At 31.7% G+C, this 18,966-nt stretch overlaps 2 protein-coding genes across 2 annotated transcripts in view; one reads left to right on the forward strand and one right to left on the reverse strand.

Moving 5' to 3' along the window:
- LOC139515191 (eIF-2-alpha kinase GCN2-like) overlaps nucleotides 1-18,966 on the forward strand; it is a 40,605-nt gene that overhangs the window by 17,551 nt on the left and 4,088 nt on the right. Inside the window, exons 10-11 of the mRNA XM_071304754.1 lie at nucleotides 8,980-9,132; nucleotides 12,884-12,948. Of these exons, the coding sequence (XP_071160855.1) occupies nucleotides 8,980-9,132; nucleotides 12,884-12,948 (218 nt within the window). The remainder of the gene's footprint in view (nucleotides 1-8,979; nucleotides 9,133-12,883; nucleotides 12,949-18,966) is intronic.
- On the reverse strand, nucleotides 532-2,488 carry LOC139516259 (uncharacterized). Its single transcript, XM_071306257.1, has one exon. It carries the CDS (start codon nucleotides 2,449-2,451, stop codon nucleotides 763-765), a length of 1,689 nt encoding a protein of 562 aa, XP_071162358.1. The 5' UTR covers nucleotides 2,452-2,488; the 3' UTR covers nucleotides 532-762.

Consider the following 18,966-nt stretch of genomic DNA (forward strand, 5'->3'; position numbering starts at 1 on the left):
CAATCAATCAATCAAACAACCATTATTTCTGTTGATACTCCTGCTTCCTCAAAAAATATGAAGATTAATCTATTGATCAATATGAACTTTCATTTCTACCTGTGATAAATGCTCAACAATTAGTCAACTTATCAATCAACAAATCAATAAATCAATTATTCACACAACATACATATCCACTGTCCAAAACCAACCAACCAATATTTAGAAAATATCCTTATATCTTGATGGATGATGGAACATCCAACAAAATGCAATCACCAACCGATCAACCAACCAAACATTTATATTAGTAAAGACAGAGACGTCCATTGACAATTATTTCGACAATTGATTTTTATTTTTTGATAGATTTAATTATAATAATTCTGGTATATTCACTTATCATTGAAGACTGTTTGTTTGTTGATGCATATATTTCTCTTGTTATATCTCTTTTTTTTGTTTTTAAGTTGCTGTCTTATTGTCAATACACTATGTCCCCCTTTTTATACATATTTGTCAGATATCAAACTAAAAATAATTTCACTATTAATTAAGGTAATTTTTATTATGATCTTTGGCTTTAGTTGGGATCCATGGTATGCTTGAAAAGTAATATTTTGAATAAAAAGGAAAATAACTGTTATACAAGATATTGGTCTAATCAGTTCTGGTAAGTTCACTAGTAAGCTGTAAGTCCAGTTGTCATATGCATATGACATGAATATTGTTTGCCTTATACTATTTCACATATTTCTTTTTCATTAAAGTTTGAATGTTTTAGAATCCTTCAATGTTTATTTCATATAGTTTTGCTTCTTGAGCTTGACTACCAGCAGGCCTAGTGCATCCTATATATAGTTGTCCAGTTGTGTTGAAGGCAAGAGAATATGGAAACTTTATTCCTATGTCATTTGTATTGAAATATGAAACTAAATAACCATTGTCATTGAGAATGTGTAAGATGTCAGTATCAAAACCCATCACAACAACATTGTCACTTGGTGTTGTCACAATGTCTACTGGTTTGAATGGTTTACTCTTATTGATGGTTGGATGACCTGTATACTGGTTTATTATATGTCCTCCTTCTCCTAAGATCACTACTTTACCTCTAGCATCATCTGAAATCCAATCCACTACATGTATATTTCCGTTACATGTAGTGGTTATATACCTTGCGTTATTAAATAAAGGTTGATTATGTTCATCATGTTCATACACAGTTTCCTTGTCTCCTTTCTTGTTCATAATGATCACAGTATCTCTTTTTAGTTTACCATTATAAGCTCCAACTATAAGTTTATTGTCACTGATAACATGGATAGCAATGGGAAGTAAAGGTGATACATCATAAACAGAATCAGTCAGTTCACCACTACTGCTGATTTGTTGTAATCTTGTTTTCCCATAAACACACAGAAGGAGTTGATTAGATGGAGTAACTGCCATTCCACACACATCAATGTTGAATTCCGACATCACCTTTAGGTTGGTTCCTTCAGGTTTTACTCTCTGTAATACTCCAAAAGAACCAGAACTTATCCAAATTGACTGGTCAAGGCATAGACTTACAAATGCTATTGACTCAAGTTCAGTCTGGTACTCATTATTGATGACTAGGGAGATGTTTATTTCTGCTGACAAGTTTCCATCATCTTGTAGCGATCCAATGTGAGATTGGTTCAAATTTCCTGGTACAAATTTTGGTGAAGAAGTATAGCTAGGCCTGGTTCGTGGTTCTTGGGTTTCAGTGAATTTCTCCATCTTCTTGACCACTTTGAAAAATTCAGAGGCATTGGAAAGGTCAATACAGTCTTGGAATTCATTGATTTTGCCCACCTTCTGTTTTGTGAATAATGATATAGCGTTCAAATCAGATTTGACTGTTGATAAAACAGTTTCATGATTATGTTCCAATTTAATTTTGAGTTCTTTAAAATATTGTTCTACTTGCTCTTTTACGGTTTCCTCATGACTTTGAATATTTCTTTTTTCCTTGTTATACTTTATATTTTCAGCTGACACTAGTTTATTAAGCTGGTCTTTCTTTGCGTTGATTTTATAATTACTCTTCTGCATTTTACTTTGTCCTTTTTTTAATATTTCTACTTTGATGTTGTATGCATCACTAATTTCGATTAAATCGTGCTTCTTATGAATTTTAGCAACACAGGTTGGACACACTAGGATTTCACATGTATTACAGTAAAGACATGAAAATTGTCCAGTGTGTTCATTACACTTAATATTGGTAAAATCCAGTTCTTCCTTATGCAGTTCAATCTCATCTCTTTTGATGATCTTATGATCAAGTGCATTTTTGAATTGAGAATGTACATTTTCCTTGCAATGGGCACACATCATAATACTGCAGTCCATGCATTTCCACTGAATTGGTCTATCTGTTTTACATAATTTACAATTAACAGGAACTTGACCTCCTCCAAACGGCTGAGAGGAAGCCATATTTGTCAGGTGTGTCCCAGGTATTTCACTTCCTTGTTTGATCTATTTTTAAGTTGTTATGATCAATAAGTTAAATACCCTTGTACTTAGTGAATATACTGAAACATGATAACAGTGAACAAATAATTTATCGTTTGTGTAAATATTGAGAAGACCATAAATATTATATTTCACATGCTTACAATAATTTACAACACATTAGGTTACCTTAACTGACTGTCCCTAAGATAATCTACTTATTTTTTAGTCTGTTTGACTGTTAGGCTTTCTGTTTATCAATGCATCCATCCATTCCAAATCAAGTTCAAAAATGATGTGAACTTTAAAACAAATTATGCTAAATAATGGTTTTCACCCATATATTTCAGATCACTGATCAGGTTAAAGTTTTGTTTAGGGTAGTTTCCAATAAAGTTGTTGTCCTGTCAACTTGAAACTTAAAAAATCAACACAAAATAAATTAGGGTTTTGAACCAGATTTCACGGTTTACTGAATATGGAAATGTGATAGTATGAGAAGGGCAATGAGACAGTCTGAACACATATTCTTGTTTAGACTACTTTCTTTTCTGTCCATTTTGGTTTGATCTGCCCTTCAGTGTTTGAATTAGGTTTTAGACTTTAAAATTGTTTGGCTTACAACAGTACTGAAGAGACTCTTTTACGAGATGCAGTCAAAATTTGAACCATTAATGCTACTATGGTTGAAGATGCTAACAGAGCATTATAATTTTAGTGATATCAACACTGTGTATCATCGCCACCGGAAATTGGGTACTAACGAAGCGGAGAGAAAAAGAGAAAAAAAGTAAACAAGTTAGGAATTCGTTCAATTTAAAGCATTTCCACTCATCTGACGAGGGTGCCGCTTAAGAAATGATTTTCTGATATACAATTCTTTAAATTATTAGACCAATAAGTACAAAATAAATACAAGATTTTGTGTAATACTCCAAAACTTGCCACTTAGTACCGGAAAATTTCGAGGTCTATCGTCCTCTGTGGCCCCATTCTCAAGATATTGAACTGTTTTTCATTATTTTTCCAGACACGATTTTAGATTATTATAGTGTGGCATCATATTTACTGAAGTTTGTTGTCAAAAAGATGCATTTTAAAGAATATAGACCATAAAAAATAAAGTCTAGGGTACGGCAACTTGCTCGTGTTGATAAATTTACTGTATGGCAACTTGTTTTCAACTGTATGGCAACTTGCTAATTTTAGAATAGTTATTTACCGCGTCCTTTCAAAGACAATAAAGTATTAAGTTCAAATATCTAAAGGGGGGGGGGGGGGGTCTTTTTATGTTAAACTGTTTTGTCCTTTTCAAGGTTTAAATTTGTTTAAAACTGTTATTTGACTGATAAATTTTAAAAACTGTTAACTGTTTTCGACCCACTGTCTGTAATTAGTTTTGTTAAAATTTGCAATGATGCTAACACAGGCACTTGTCTCAAAAACAAATTCCTGTATACCTTAATATAACACTTATATTAAGGTATACAGGAATTTGTTTTTGAGACAAGTGCCTGTGGATGCTAACTGTTCATTTGAAATTGAGATTCTTGTTATCTGTTACTTTATGCTTAAAGTGTTCACTGTTTTTGACATTATTTTCTCTGTTAACTGATCTTAACTATTATTAACAAGAATCACATTAAAATTTGTTGTCCATCTCTTACTTAACGTTGCTTCCGCAAAGTAGTAACATAAACAGCATAATTATATGTAACTGTATATGTCTTTAAAAAAATCTTCAGTTAGTATAGTAAATCCTTAATTAAATTGAGAATGCAAATGAAGAAAATGTCAAAGAAACAGAAGCCCGACCAAATAGAAGAAACAACCCAACGCAGCGAGAAAATTATGCACTAGGGTGGGTGTCAAGTCACAGATAGGAAAAAAACTAAGAATTGACACTCATAGTTTTTAAACACTCTTTTTCCTCTTTCCCTTCCTTCCTAAAAAATAAGGCTTAATATTTGAGTTATGCATGTGTATATTTATGGAAAGAGAATTGTCCATAGATGCGATTTCCAACAGTTATTATGGTGAAATATAATCTCTTTTGTTGTTGTAACTATGGCAACAATGAGCAATTATTTGATACCAAATATTGCAAAATAGGGGGTTGAACATGTCACAAAGATCTGAAAATTTGGTCCAAAGGAAAATTTCAATCAATAAGAGTGATACCTTTCCTGAAACCATAGACATATATCTATCAAGAGGTAAAAAAATCATATGCATTTCTGCTGTTTTTTTCCCATGAAATTGAATTGAAAAGATCGAGCGTCGAATCTTGGTTAAAAAAAACCATACAAAATTTTCAAAATAAATGGCGGTACGGTCAGGAACGCTTGGACGGTCAAACTGAACAATGGCTTATAAAACATGCTAAAAATAATCTAAATGTTCATATAAACCCACTAGGAAGGCTATATTATTATTCAACTATCTAAAAATCAATTCAATTGTACAAAAACGTTCATATTTAGAAAATTCACCATGGCTATAATGCGAAGCTAAACTTGTATGGTATACCTGAAGCTGTCTCCTAAGTGAGCAATATATTAACTACAAAAGGGGGTCGCAGTTCAATGTTTGTTTCTTGAAACATATAAATGAATCAAAATTTTAAAAATGAAATAAATACAAGACTTTATAGCAAAGGTTACAGACTCAAGTTGAATCATGCAGGTGCAACAAATGCGGCAGTGTTAAACATGTTTAGGGATATCTCATGCCCCTCTTTATACGTCTAACCCATGTAGTTATTTATGGCTTCTATTTGTAATGTATCCAAAACGTTAAAAGGCAAGGCCACTTCTTATCCAGCTAAAACCCTGGTCAGTCCTATGACGAAAATAATTCACGTGTATATGGAATGGTGATAAGTGATATCGACCCAGAGTACCTGGACGGAATTGTGAAAAATAAAGTACCTTTTCAATTTGCAATCCGTAAAATAACTGAACAGTGTGGCCTGGTAGAAGAGGCCGAAAAACAATAGGAATTGGTTCTCAAATTGAAATCAAATTTGCTAGTCTAAGAAATTCAGAATGAATCTAAAGATAGACCAATGCTTCTTTATATCAACTCAGATGGAGATTACACAGTGCTTCAACTTGTGACACCTTACATGTTACTTTCTGATTTATACACTGGTTTTGAGGATTTAGAATAAAAATCAGTAAACCTTCGTAATTCCTTTTAATAAAATCATGTAAGCAATGAGTCGTATGAATACCCTGACTGAGATGTAACTATAATTTATAAGAGCCCCCGCCATTAAAAAAATGTTCGCGCCCATAGTATTCACTCATTCTATCTGTTTGTTACACTTTCCTACGTCATGACGATAACCCAAGTTTTCTACGATTGATTGACACAAAACATTTTCTCAACAATATACATAACCTAAAGAAGCCTCCCTTTTGGTGTTTGAAGCATTTTCGATTATTCATGACAGTCTTTTTTCTTGGAGTCAATCACTCCGTCTGTTTTTCCATCCGTTCAATTGTCTGTCCATGTGTAATTAAAGTTGCTGTTTACTCTTATCAGCATTTAACATTTGTTGTTAACTGTTTTTGCCAAAATCGAGGTGTTGTTAACATGTTAACAGACCCCCTACCCTCCCTCATATAATTATGCATTAGATAAAATGCATTACATAGAAACAGACAAAACAATTAATTCGAAATGCAATTCACGATTTGTTTCACCTTACTTTCGATGAAAACAAAGTATTTTCTTAATTCAAAGTTTATTTTTACAAATGAGTCATTTCAGAAATTAAATAATTAAACAATTTTATGTGTCTGTCCGAATTCTCGATCCTGTGGTTCGGTGGTTGTCGTTGCTTCATCTCTATCTTATTTGTTGTTTTCATAAATTGTTTTGTTTTGAGTTAGGCCGTTCGCTTTCTTGTTGAGTCCTTTTACATTTTTCGGTCGGTGCTTTGTCAGGTAGCCGACTATAAGGGACGAGTTTTCGTTGTTGAAGGCCGTACAATAGCATATAATTGCTTACATAGAGTTTATTTTATCCTGATGGATAGTTATCTTATTTGCTATCATACCACATCTGACTGTTTTTATCTATAAAAAAAACCAACAAAAAAACTAGCACCAACAAAAGATGAATGGACGGTTTATTTTAATGAACTTACAAAATTTCACCCTAATAACAAATAAGACAACATTTACAGTCGTTAGTAGTATAACGATATATATATTAATGTATTTAGGATAATATGGTTGAAAAAAAAACTTTTTTACAAAATCAAAAAGCGGAAGGCAACGAGGCCTCCTGAACTGAATTAAAGGCATATATTTAATAATATTTCATAAGTAAGACATGTTGTATGTTAGTAAGCCTGTAAAGCTTTGATATCAACAAAATATCGTCACTTGATATTATCTAAACAGTGATCAATATCCTCTTAAAATTAAAATATATTGCAAGACGCCGTACAGACAAAAGTTGATATTTTGCAATTCGCCGTACAACGTCCTGCAATTCGCCGTACAACAAACAAACAATGTTTTTGTCCATATTCTTAAAAAAACATGTTTTAGACAACAAATTGCATTAAATATGATGCCACACTATAATAATCTAAAATCGTGTCTGGAAAAATAATGAAAAACAGTTCAATATCTTGAGAATGGGGCCACAGAGGACGATAGACCTCGAAATTTTCCGGTACTAAGTGGCAAGTTTTGGAGTATTACACAAAATTTTGTATTTATTTTGTACTTATCGGTCTAATAATTCAAAGAATTGTATATCAGAAAATCATTTCTTAAGCGGCACCCTCATCAGATGAGTGGAAATGCTCTAAATTGAACGAATTCCTAACTTGTTTACTTTTTTTTCTATTTCTCTCCGCTTCGTTAGTACCCAATTTCCGGTGGCGATGATACACAGTGATCAATGTCAAGTCATTATAAAGGACATTTACCATTTGCAACAAATATTGATATGACATGAGTCATGTGACTTACAATGGGTCTCAGTCAATATTTTGAATAGAAATATATGTTGTTGTATATGTATCAGTCATTCAGAAAAGTCATATTTACAACTAATTATATTTAAACATTACTGTTATCAATTGTGTTAAACATGAGAAATTCTTTTTTACATTTTCAATTTGATTTCTTAGCATGAAATCAGTAGCATATACCGGTATAAGACCATTATATAATTTTGTTCTATATCTTATAATTGTTTTTATACGCCCGGGACGGGACGTATTATGGTATACCGTTGTCCGTCCGTCTGTCCGTCCGTCCGTCGTCCACACTTTGGACAATAACTCAAAAACACCTTCATCAATTTCCATGAAACTTAAGTGAATTGTTAATATCTATTGACGTAAGCTCCCTTTCGTTTTTTTTTAATATCAGATTTTAAGTTTTTGATTTATGGGGCTTTATTCATAAAAAAGGGGGAATTTTCAACACTTCGGACAATAACTCAAAAAGGCTTTCACCAATGTCCATGAAACTTTGGTGAATTGTTTATATCTATTGACGTAAGCTCCCTTTCGTTTTTTTTTTAATTGCAGATTTTAAGTTTTGGATTTATGGGGCTTTATTCATAAAAAAGGGGGGATTTTCAACACTTCGGACAATAACTCAAAAAGGCTTTCACCAATGTCCATGAAACTTTGGTGAATTGTTTATATCTATTGATGTCAGCTCCCTTTCGTTTTTTTTTAATTTCAGATTTTAAGTTTTGGATTTATGGGGCTTTATACATAAATAAAGGGGGATTTTTAACACTTTGGACAATTACTCAAAAAGGCTTTCACCAATGTCCATGAAACTTTAATGAATTGTTTATATCTATTGATGTAAGCTCCCTTTCAATTTTTATAAATTTCAGATTTTAAGTTTTGGATTTATGGGGCTTTATTCATAAAAAAAAGGGTGATTTTTAACACTTAGGACAATAACCCAAAAAGGCTTTCACCAATGTCCATGAAACTTTGGTGAATTGTTTATATCTATTGATGTAAGCTCCCTTTCAATTTTTATAAATTTCAGATTTAAAGTTTTGGATTTATGGGGCTTTATTCATAAAAAAAGGGTGATTTTTAACACTTCGGACAATAACTCAAAAAGGCTTTCACCAATGTCCATGAAACTTTAGTGAATTGTTTATATCTATTAATGTAAGCTCCCTTTCAATTTTTATAAATTTCAGATTTTACATTTCCGTGTTATGAATTTTTATGCTTAAAAAAGGGGGGATTTTTCCAATTTTGGGACTATAACTAACACTTTCACAAAATTTTATGTATGGATGAAAAATTAAGAAAACAAACTTAGTTGATGTAGCCTTAATAGTGCCAATTTTTTTGTGTATTTTTATTTATTATTTGTATTTGACAGGGCTCACACTATTTCTAGTTGATCATATAAATTCATTTAAAGCATAAAAGACAAGTTAAAAGAGCAACGGGCGTATCATGCGCCTAAGCGCAGCCCTTTATTATTTATATTTTCCAAACAGATTTTAATGGACTACTCTGGAGGTGCTAGTCTCAACATACATATAACAGAATCACGTCCACTATCTTTAGATATCATCAAGGCTTACACAGAGGAAATTTTGTATGGATTAGAATATTTACACAAAAAAGATGTGGTACATAAGTACCTAAAGGTAGGTAACTGATGTTCAAATTATATTCAAAGTGTATGCTTGTTCAATTAAATATGTATAATTAGGATGAGGATTAATTATTGTCTATGTGACAGCAATCCACCAACACAATAGACAACAAAAGCAACATCTTCAACATTTGACTTGTGATTTTTGTCGAGCCTTCGACTTTAGTCGAAAAAGCGAGACATAGCAATCCTACATTCTGTCGTTGTTGTCGGCTGTGGCGGCGATGTCGGCGTCCACAAATATTCACTCTGTGGTTAAAGTTTTTATACGCCCGTCAAAGTTTTGACGGGACGTATTATGGTATACAAATGTCCAGTGTCCATCCGTCTGTCCCTCCGTCTGTCCGTCTGTCCGGCATAAACATGTAGCACCGTAACTTGAGAACGACTTATCCAAATTTCATGAAACTTAATATAGTTGTTTCTTATGATGGTCAAATGATCTGTATACTTTTTGGTGAAAATAAGATTTAAACTTTTTGAGTTACGGCACTTTATAACTAGAACAGGTGTGTGTTTTTTTCACATGTCGCACTGTATCTCAAAAACGATTCTTGATTATGACTTAAAACTTTAAACACTTCTTAGTTATATTAATCTCAATATCTGTATACTTTTTGGAGTTGATTCAAAATTTCATTTTTGAGTTATTGAGTATTTTGTAAAAAAGGGGGAGGTTTTTTTTACATGTTGTGCCGTATCTCAAAAACGATTTATGATTATTGCTTAAAACTTTACACACTTCTTTGTTCTATTAATCTAAAGATCTGTATACTTTTTGGTGATTATTCAAAATTTTATTTTTGAGTTATTGAGTATTTTGTAAAACAGGGGAGTTTTTTTTTACATGTCGCGCCGTATCTCAAAAATAAGTTATGATTATTGCTTAAAACTTTACACACTTCTTTATTATATTAATCTAAAGATCTGTATACTTTTTGGTTTTGATTCAAAATTTTATTTTGGTAATATTTAGTTTTTTGTAAAAAAAAACCAGGGTGGGGGGTTTCACATGTCCCGCCGTGTCTCTAAAACAATATATGGTTATTGCTTAAAACTTTCTCAGAAACTATTTATGATTATTGCATAAGACTTCCACATAAGACGTCGGGCATATCATGCGCTCATGGCGCAGCTGTTTATTGAAATTTTAATATTTTTCTTAAACTATCCTGGATTTCTACCAAACTGGGACAGAAGCTTGTTTATGATCATAAGATAGTATCTAGAAGTAAATTTCATAAAAATAAAATTCCTGTTATTCCTTATTTTACTTGTAAATGGAGTTAGTTTTTCTGCTGGGAAACATAACATTCACACTGTGGTTAAAGTTTTTAAAATTTTAATACCTTTCTTAAACTATCCTGGATTTGTACCAAACTTGGACAGAAGCTTGTTTATGATCATAAGAAAGTATCCAGAAGTAAATTTTTTAAAATCTGTTTTTGTCAAGCCTGCAACTTTTGTCGCAGAAAGCTCGACATAGGGATAGTGATCCGGCGGCAGCAGCGTTAGCTAACTTCTTAAAAGCTTTATATTTTAGAAAGTGGAAGACCTGGATGCTTCATACTTTGTATATAGATGCCTCATGTTCCACAATTTCCGTCAGTCACATGTCAAATGTCCTTGACCTCATTTTCATGGTTCAGTGACTACTTGAAAAAAAAGTTAAGATTTTTTGTAATGTTAAATTCTCACTTATTATAAGTAATAGGATAACTATATTTGGTATGTGCGTACCTTGCAAGGTCCTCATGCCTGTCATACAGTTTTCACATGACCTCGACCTCATTTCATGGATCAGTGAACAAGGTTAAGTTTTGGTGGTCAAGTCCATATCTCAGATACTATAAGCAATAGGTCTAGTATATTTGGTGTATGGAATGATTGTAAGTTGTATGTGTTCAACTGGCAGGTGTCATCTGACCTTGACCTCATTTTCATGGTTCAGTGGATATAGTTAAGTTTTTGTGTTTTGGTCTGTTTTTCTTATACTGTATGCAAAAGGTCTACTATATTATCACATTTTTTTGTTTAAATAAGTAGAACAACTCTGCCCCTTTGACCAGAATATAGACATCATTAATTTACAGTGTAAATATTTTTCTCCTTATTTAAGTCTTAGTAATAAACAATTAAAACAGAACTATCTTCTTTGCTGTCTTAAATTAATTTATTCAGCTTAATTTTCAATTAGCAAATAAAATTAGTTAAAAGACAGGTGTCAGCTAGATTTCCTGTGGCTGGTCTGTTCTCTTTCAATTTTATGTAACTACCTAATTTTGTATGTATTAAAATAAATATTGCTTTTGTAAATATTCCTTCTCCATCACTGCATCAGTCTTTCTGTCTTTCTTCATGTCATACAATAAAATATTGATCCAATTTCAAGATAAATGAGTGAATATTTGAATTTGTGAAGATAAAAATCCTCTGTATTCATATGGTAATGGCACCAATCATTATGCAGTTGTTTTTGTCGAGCCTGCAATTTTTGTCGCAGAAAGCTCGACATAGGGATTGTGATCCGGTGGTGGCGGCTAACTTCTTAAAACCTTTATATTTTAGAAGGTGGAAGACTTGCATGCCTCATGTTACGAAGTTTTAATCAGTCACATGTCTGATGTCCTTGACCTTATTTCATGGTTCAGTGATTACTTGAAAAAAAGATTTTTTGTAATGTTAAATTCTTTCTTTTTTTAAGTAAATGGTAAATATATTTGGTATGTACGTACCTTGCAAGGTCCTCATGCCCTTCAGACAGTTTTCACTTGACCTCCACCTCATTTCATGGATCAGTGAACAAGGTTAAGTTTTGGTGGTCAAGTCCATATCTCAGATACTATAAGCACTGGGTCTAGTATATTTGGTGTATGGAAGGACTGTAAGGTGTACATGTCCAACTGGCAGGTGTCATCTGACCTTGACCTCATTTTCATGGTTCAGTGGTCAAAGTTAAGTTTTTGAGTTTTGGTCTTTTTTTCTAATACTTTATATAATAGGTCAAATATATTTGGTGTATGGAAATATTTTATGATCTATATGTCAGTCGTGCAGGTTTTATTTGACCTCATTTTCAAGGGTCATTGATCAGTGTTAAGTTTTTATGTTTTGGTCTGTTTTTCTCAAACTATAAGCAATTGGTCAACTATAATTGTTGTATGGAAGAATTGTCTGCCTGGCATGGTTCATCTGACCTTGACCTTATTTTCATGGTTCATGGGTCAATGTTTTCTTGGTTAATGTTTCGTTTAAGTGACAGTTAACAGGCTAATATTTGAACTGGAATTATTTTTAATTTTGGAATTTGCATAATTTCTTGTGTTTAAATTTTTTGATAAATTCCATGTTTATTTGGTATTATGATCATGTGAGTGGTTAATTACACTTTCCATACAATGTATTTTGGTTAGATAGTGTTGTGGGTGGCACAGTACATTCTATTGAAAATATACTATTTTCTTTGTAATAGAAAGTGTTGTGCACAGCACAGAACATTTCAGTACAGAATAAACATGAAATTATTAAATAAACATGAAATTTATTAAAAATTTCAATAACAAGAAATCAAGCAAATTCCATTATTAAAAAAAATTCCAAGTTCAAATAATAGCCTGTTAGTTGTAATATAGCTTTATATTTAGGACTATCAACATAATATAAATGATTAGTAAAAAAGGCGAGACATTTCAGTGTGTGCACTCTTGTCTTTTAAAATTATTACGCTCATTTATATATTGCAGGCTTCCAGTATAGTTGTTGATAAGAATGGTAGAATAAGGATTGGTGATTATAGTATTGATAAGAGGTATGTATTTTATCTGATAGTAGATATACAAAATTCAGACATTGCTGCATGATTAAAGTGAGGTGTGGGTTATTACATGATATAAATAAGAAGATGTGGTATGAGTTCCAATGAGAGAACTCTCCATCCCAGTCTCAATGTTTAAAAAGTTAACAATTACAGGTAAAAGTACTGTTTTTATCTGAATAATTACATATGGCATGTTTGTATGCCCTTTTCACTTAACAGCAGGCTCTAAAGAGCCCCAAAATGACTAGTGTTAAACAATTCAAACAGGAAAAGTAAAGCTGATTTGTTATCAAAAATTACCAGTAGGGCTCGCTCTGCTTATCTGAAACTCCAAAAATGTGTGAAATGTCTCTAGAGCTATAATTGTATGATACAAATTCTGATTTGAAAATTTATGAAATAAACCTGAAGAAAAATATGTGTTTTGTACTTGTTTTATCAAGTAGGTCTGTGAAATGTTCTCAGATATATAGATATTAAACCACCGAGTTGAAGTACAAACAACAAAAGTTGTTACAAATTTAATTTGACATTTTGTTTGATTATACGTAATAAGGAGTTATTTGAGTTTTGAATGATTTTGAATTTTGGGGAATTGATGAGAAATGTATGATGGAAACTAACCAAACTAAATTTGTCAATTCAGGGACTTTTATAGCTGACTATGTGGTATAGGCTTAGTTCATTGTTGAAGACTGTATGGAACAGGGGTGGGGTAATTGAAAATGTAATGGTAATTAAGTGTAATGCATTACAATTTTCCATGTAATTGAATGTAATGTGTAATTGAGCATTTTTTGAATTACATGTAATGGTAATTTAATTAATTACATTGAAAAAGGCATGTAATGCTCAATTACTTTAAAATTACATTTCAATTACATGTACTTCTATGGTGTTGTAAAAAGATAAGGATTTGTGTTTTATAATATAAATTGTAAAATTATATTTATTTTTCAAATATTGATATCAAATACTTTCTTTTAAGGGCATACGATACAGTTTTGAACCTGTATTTACAAGTTGCTGAAAATTTGCGTATAGGCTATTTTTTACCTGATTAAATCAAATATGTAATAAAAAATATACCTTCATGTGCTACTTTTTGAGTAAAATGAGGTCGAAATTTTGTATATTTGCTCAAAATTCAGATTTGTGTCTGTATTTTCTATTTCGAAAGAAAGACGTAACTTTTTTGTTTTAAAAGATAAACACAAATTGTTTTTTGTTAAATAACCGGTTATTTCTGTATTTTATAAGTATCATCAAAAATTATGCAATTTTTATTCCGAAATAACTCTATATTGATCAAATGTTCATGAATAGAGGAAAAAACGTCATTTTTTGCTGCATGTTTATCAAAATTTAAAAAATTGCGCTATTTACAGTTTTATAAAAATTGGGTCACATAATCTCCTTGCAAAATGAAACAAATTGCTGTTTTAGAGGTTGTATAGTTTTTAAGAAAGAGACCTTTTAAGTAAATAGATTGATAAGTAATTAATCACCTTTAAACACAAACAAAACCAGGTGCTCCACAGGGTGCAGCTTTATACGACCGCAGAGGTCGAACCCTGAACAGTTGGGGCAAGTATGGACAAAACATTCAAGCGTGATACAGCTCTGAATTTGGATTGTGATCAAATTTTTGACATTACATGTTTTTTTTTTACACAAAACAAATGTCAAGATTTTACAAATCAATTAAAGATTTCTTCTTCAAACTTTTTAAATCTAAAATTAAATAGTTGACACAGCATAGGTTTCTGACACAGAATGAATGTGGTCTAATGAACTTAAAAGTTTTTGTTTGCCTTTGAGCAATTCACTATGCTGTTGAATATTAATCCTCTCAAAAAAATGTTTGAAGAATTTTCTTTTTATTTATGAAATCTGAAATGAGAAAAATTCAACCCCCCCCCTTTTTTTCACATCCCCGTTTCCCTTTTTCCAAAACTGATATCAATTCAAATTTCTAATGGAGTTTGCAACAATAACTACTCTTTTAAATACATCATAAAATATTAAAATGTAAAATAAAGTGCTTGTTATCACTGAATGGTAAAGATTGGTTGGTAGTAAAAGTGAATATACATTGTTTATTGTATAAAACAATAAAAAAAACTTCTTCAGCAACATTTTATATTGTCAAATTTCCAATGAAGTTATTTACATAAAGTTATTGGCAAATAAAAATAGAAAATGACATCATAGTCATGTCTGGCAAATGTCCAACATACATTATCTAAAAACATTTTAGATAAGATAAGGAAAAAAAGCTTCATCAGCAACATTTTATATTGGCAAATTTCCAATGAAGTTATTTACATAAAGTTATTGGCAAAAAAATAGAAAATGACATCATAGTCATGTCTGGCAAATTTCCAACATATATTATCAACTACTATTCTATACAAAGAAAGATAACTCCAATTGAAAATTAATTGCTATTGCACAATATTGTGCAATTAGATATTTCTTGCTATTGTGCAATACTGTGCAATTGAAAATTTCTTGCTATTGCACAATACTTGATATGGAATACTGATTTGGACAACTTGAAAACTGGGCCCATAATCAAAAATCAAAGTACATATTTAGATAAAGCATATCAAATTAGCCCAAGAATTTAATTTTTGTTAAAATCAAACTTAGTTTAATTTTGGACCCTTTGGACCTTAATGTAGACCAATTTGAAAACTGGACCAAAAATTAAGAATCTACATACACAGTTAGATTTGGCATATCAAAGAACCCATTTATTAAATTTTTGATGAAATCAAACAAAGTTTAATTTTGGACCCCCATTTGGACCAACTTGAAAACTAGGCCAATAATTAAAAGTCTAAGTACATTTTTAAATTCAGCATATCAAAGAACCCCAAGGATTCAATTTTTGTTAAAATCAAACTAAGCTTAATTTTGGACCCTTTGGACCTTAATGTAGACCAATTTGAAAACGGGACCAAAAATTAAGAATCTACATACATAGTTAGATTCGGCATATCAAAGAACCCCAATTATTCAATTTTTGATGAAATCACACAAAGTTCAATTTTGGACCCTTTGGGCCCCTTATTCCTAAACTGTTAGGACCAAAACTCCCAAAATCAATCCCAACCTTCCTTTTGTGGTCATAAACCTTGTGTTAAAATTTCATTGATTTCTATGTACTTATACTAAAGTTATTGTGCGAAAACCGAGAATAATGCTTATTTGGGCCCTTTTTTGGCCCTTAATTCCTAAACTGTTGGAACCAAAACTCCCAAAATCAATCCCAACCTTCCTTTTGTGGTCATAAACCTTGTGTTAAAATTTCATTGATTTCTATTCACTTTTACTAAAGTTAGAGTGCGAAAACTAAAAGTATTCGGACGACAGCGACGACGACAGCGACGCCGCCGACGACGCCAACGTGAGAGCAATATACAACCAAAAAATTTAAATTTTTGCGGTCGTATAAAAATTTGTCACTGTGAAAAATCTTTCTTAGACAGTTCTATTGTTGTTTTATTGATTTTGTCAAAGCTTTCGACAGTGTGTCACATTATGTTTTATGGCAAAAAATGTTAAAATGCGGTACATTGTATTAGTGGAAATTTACTAAATCTTATTAAATCAATGTATTCTAAGTTAAAAACTTGTGTTAAATTAGATGGTGAATTTTCAGATTTCTTTCATTGTAATTTTGGCCTAATGCAAGGCGAATCATTATCACCATTTTTATATGCAATTAATGTAAATGACGTAGAAATTGAGTTAATTAAACAAGGAATAGAACCATATGAAGTAAAATTGTTAAATCTTTATCTGTTTATGTATGCTGATGATACAGTTCTCTTCAGCGAAAGTATTTCTGAATTACAAAAAATGATAGTCACTGTATATGATAGTTCCTACAAGAATGGTCTTGACATTAATTTAAGAAAAACCAAAATAGTTGTTTTTCGTAACAAAGGTGTACTGAAAGAGAACGAAAAATGGTATTTGAATGGTAAAATGATAGAAATGTGTGATCAGTTTGTTGTCGAGCCTGCAACTTTTGTTGCAGAAAGCTCGACATAGGGATAGTGATCCGGCGGCGGCGGCGGCGGCTACGGCGGCTACGGCGGCGGTGTTAGCTCACTTCTGAAAAGCTTTATATTTTAGAAGGTGGAAGACCTGGATGCTTCATACTTTGTATATAGATGCTTCATGTTACAAAGTTTCCGTCAGTCACATGTCCAATGTCCTTGACCTCATTTTCATGGATCAGTGACCACTTGGAAAAAAAGTTCAAATTTTTTGTAATGTTGAATTCTCTCTTATTATAAGTAATAGGATAACTATAGTTGATATGTGCGTACCTTGCAAGGTCCTTATGTCTGTCAGACAGTTTTCACTTGACCTCGACCTCATTTCATGGATCAGTGAACAAGGTTAAGTTTTGGTGGTCAAGTCCATATCTCAGATACTATAAGCAATAGGGCTAGTATATTCGGTGTATGGAAGGACTGTAAGGTGTACATGTCCAACTGGCAGGTGTCATCTGACCTTGACCTCATTTTCATGGTTCAGTGGTTATAGTTAAATTTTTGTGTTTTGGTCTGTTTTTCTCATACTATATGCAATAGGTCTACTATATTTGTTGTATGGAATGATTGTAAGGTGTACATGTCTAGCGGGCAGATGTCATGTGACCTTGACCTCATTTTCATGGTTAAGTGGTCAAAGTTAAGTTTTTGAGTTTTGGTCTTTTTATCTAATACTATATGCCATAGGTCAACTATATTTGGTGTATGGAAATATTTTATGATCTTTATGTCAGTCGCCCAGGTTTTATTTGACCTTGACCTCATTTTCACGGTTCATTGCACAGTGTTAAGTTTTTGTGTTTTGGGCTATTTTTCTTAAACTATAAGTAATGGGTCAACTATATATGTTGTATAGAAGCATTGTTAGCTGTACATGTCTGCCTGGCATGGTTCATCTGACCTTGACCTCATTTTCAAGGTTCATTGGTCTTTGTTTAGTTATCTTGGTTAATGTTAAGTTTATGTGACAGTTGTAATAAAGCTTAGCCATATACTTAGGACTATCAACATAATATCAATGATTAGTATAGAAGGCGAGACATTTCAGCGTGTGCACTCTTGTATATTTTGGTTTGTTATTAAACTATAACGGTACTTTTACTGTAACACAGAAAACACTATCTGAACAGGGTAGAAAGGCTACATTTTGTTTATTGAGTAAGATTTATGATGATTGTTATAACACTGAGAGTCTGAGACTTTGATATCCTTATTTGATACATATGTAACAAGTATTGGGAATTATGGTTGTGATAAATATGTAAATGTCAGAAGTAAATATATTAAGATATATTATTATAGAAACCCATCTACTTTCAAATTAGTTCAATTACTATCTGTAAGAAATATTAAAGAATTAAATAATCTGGGTAAATACCTGTATGAGGCAGAGAAAATTTGTAACACTTGATTTTTGTTATGTACCTTTATTTCCAATGTAAATTGTATGCCAAACTCCACTATATATTAATGCTGTATATGTTTATGTAAACTGTATTAAATTTGTGTATGTATTTAATCCTATGAGCTGTATATTTGCTTACGGAATAAAGAATTCTTAGAATTTAAAATCACTGCACACAAAATCATTTTATTAAATTAGTATACACAAAAGGATTATAGAAATAAAAATTACAGTGACTTGACCGTTAGTGTTGCTATTCACCAATTGCAACTCATTCAAAATTTTGACCCAATTGCAATTTGTTTTATTAAATCAAATTGTTCAACTGGTCAAAATTTTGAACAAACTGTTCAGCCAAAATGTGAAAGTGCAAAGTGATAAAATAAATCATACTTACAATCCTATAAGTCTGTAACTCCACTGTATTGATGTAATTCCTAAATCAGTCTATCAATCTGTATAGTTATATTACAGCCATTACCATACTAAAGGTGAACTGTTTTATTTTGAATTGCTATAAAAATGTAAAAA

This window comes from Mytilus edulis, chromosome 3, assembly GCF_963676685.1.
Source record: "Mytilus edulis chromosome 3, xbMytEdul2.2, whole genome shotgun sequence".
Taxonomy (NCBI): domain Eukaryota; kingdom Metazoa; phylum Mollusca; class Bivalvia; order Mytilida; family Mytilidae; genus Mytilus; species Mytilus edulis.

Bases quoted from the DNA above. Each gene is read 5' to 3' on its own strand.
- LOC139516259 (XM_071306257.1), bottom strand. From the start codon at position 2,451: ATGGCTTCCTCTCAGCCGTTTGGAGGAGGTCAAGTTCCTGTTAATTGT.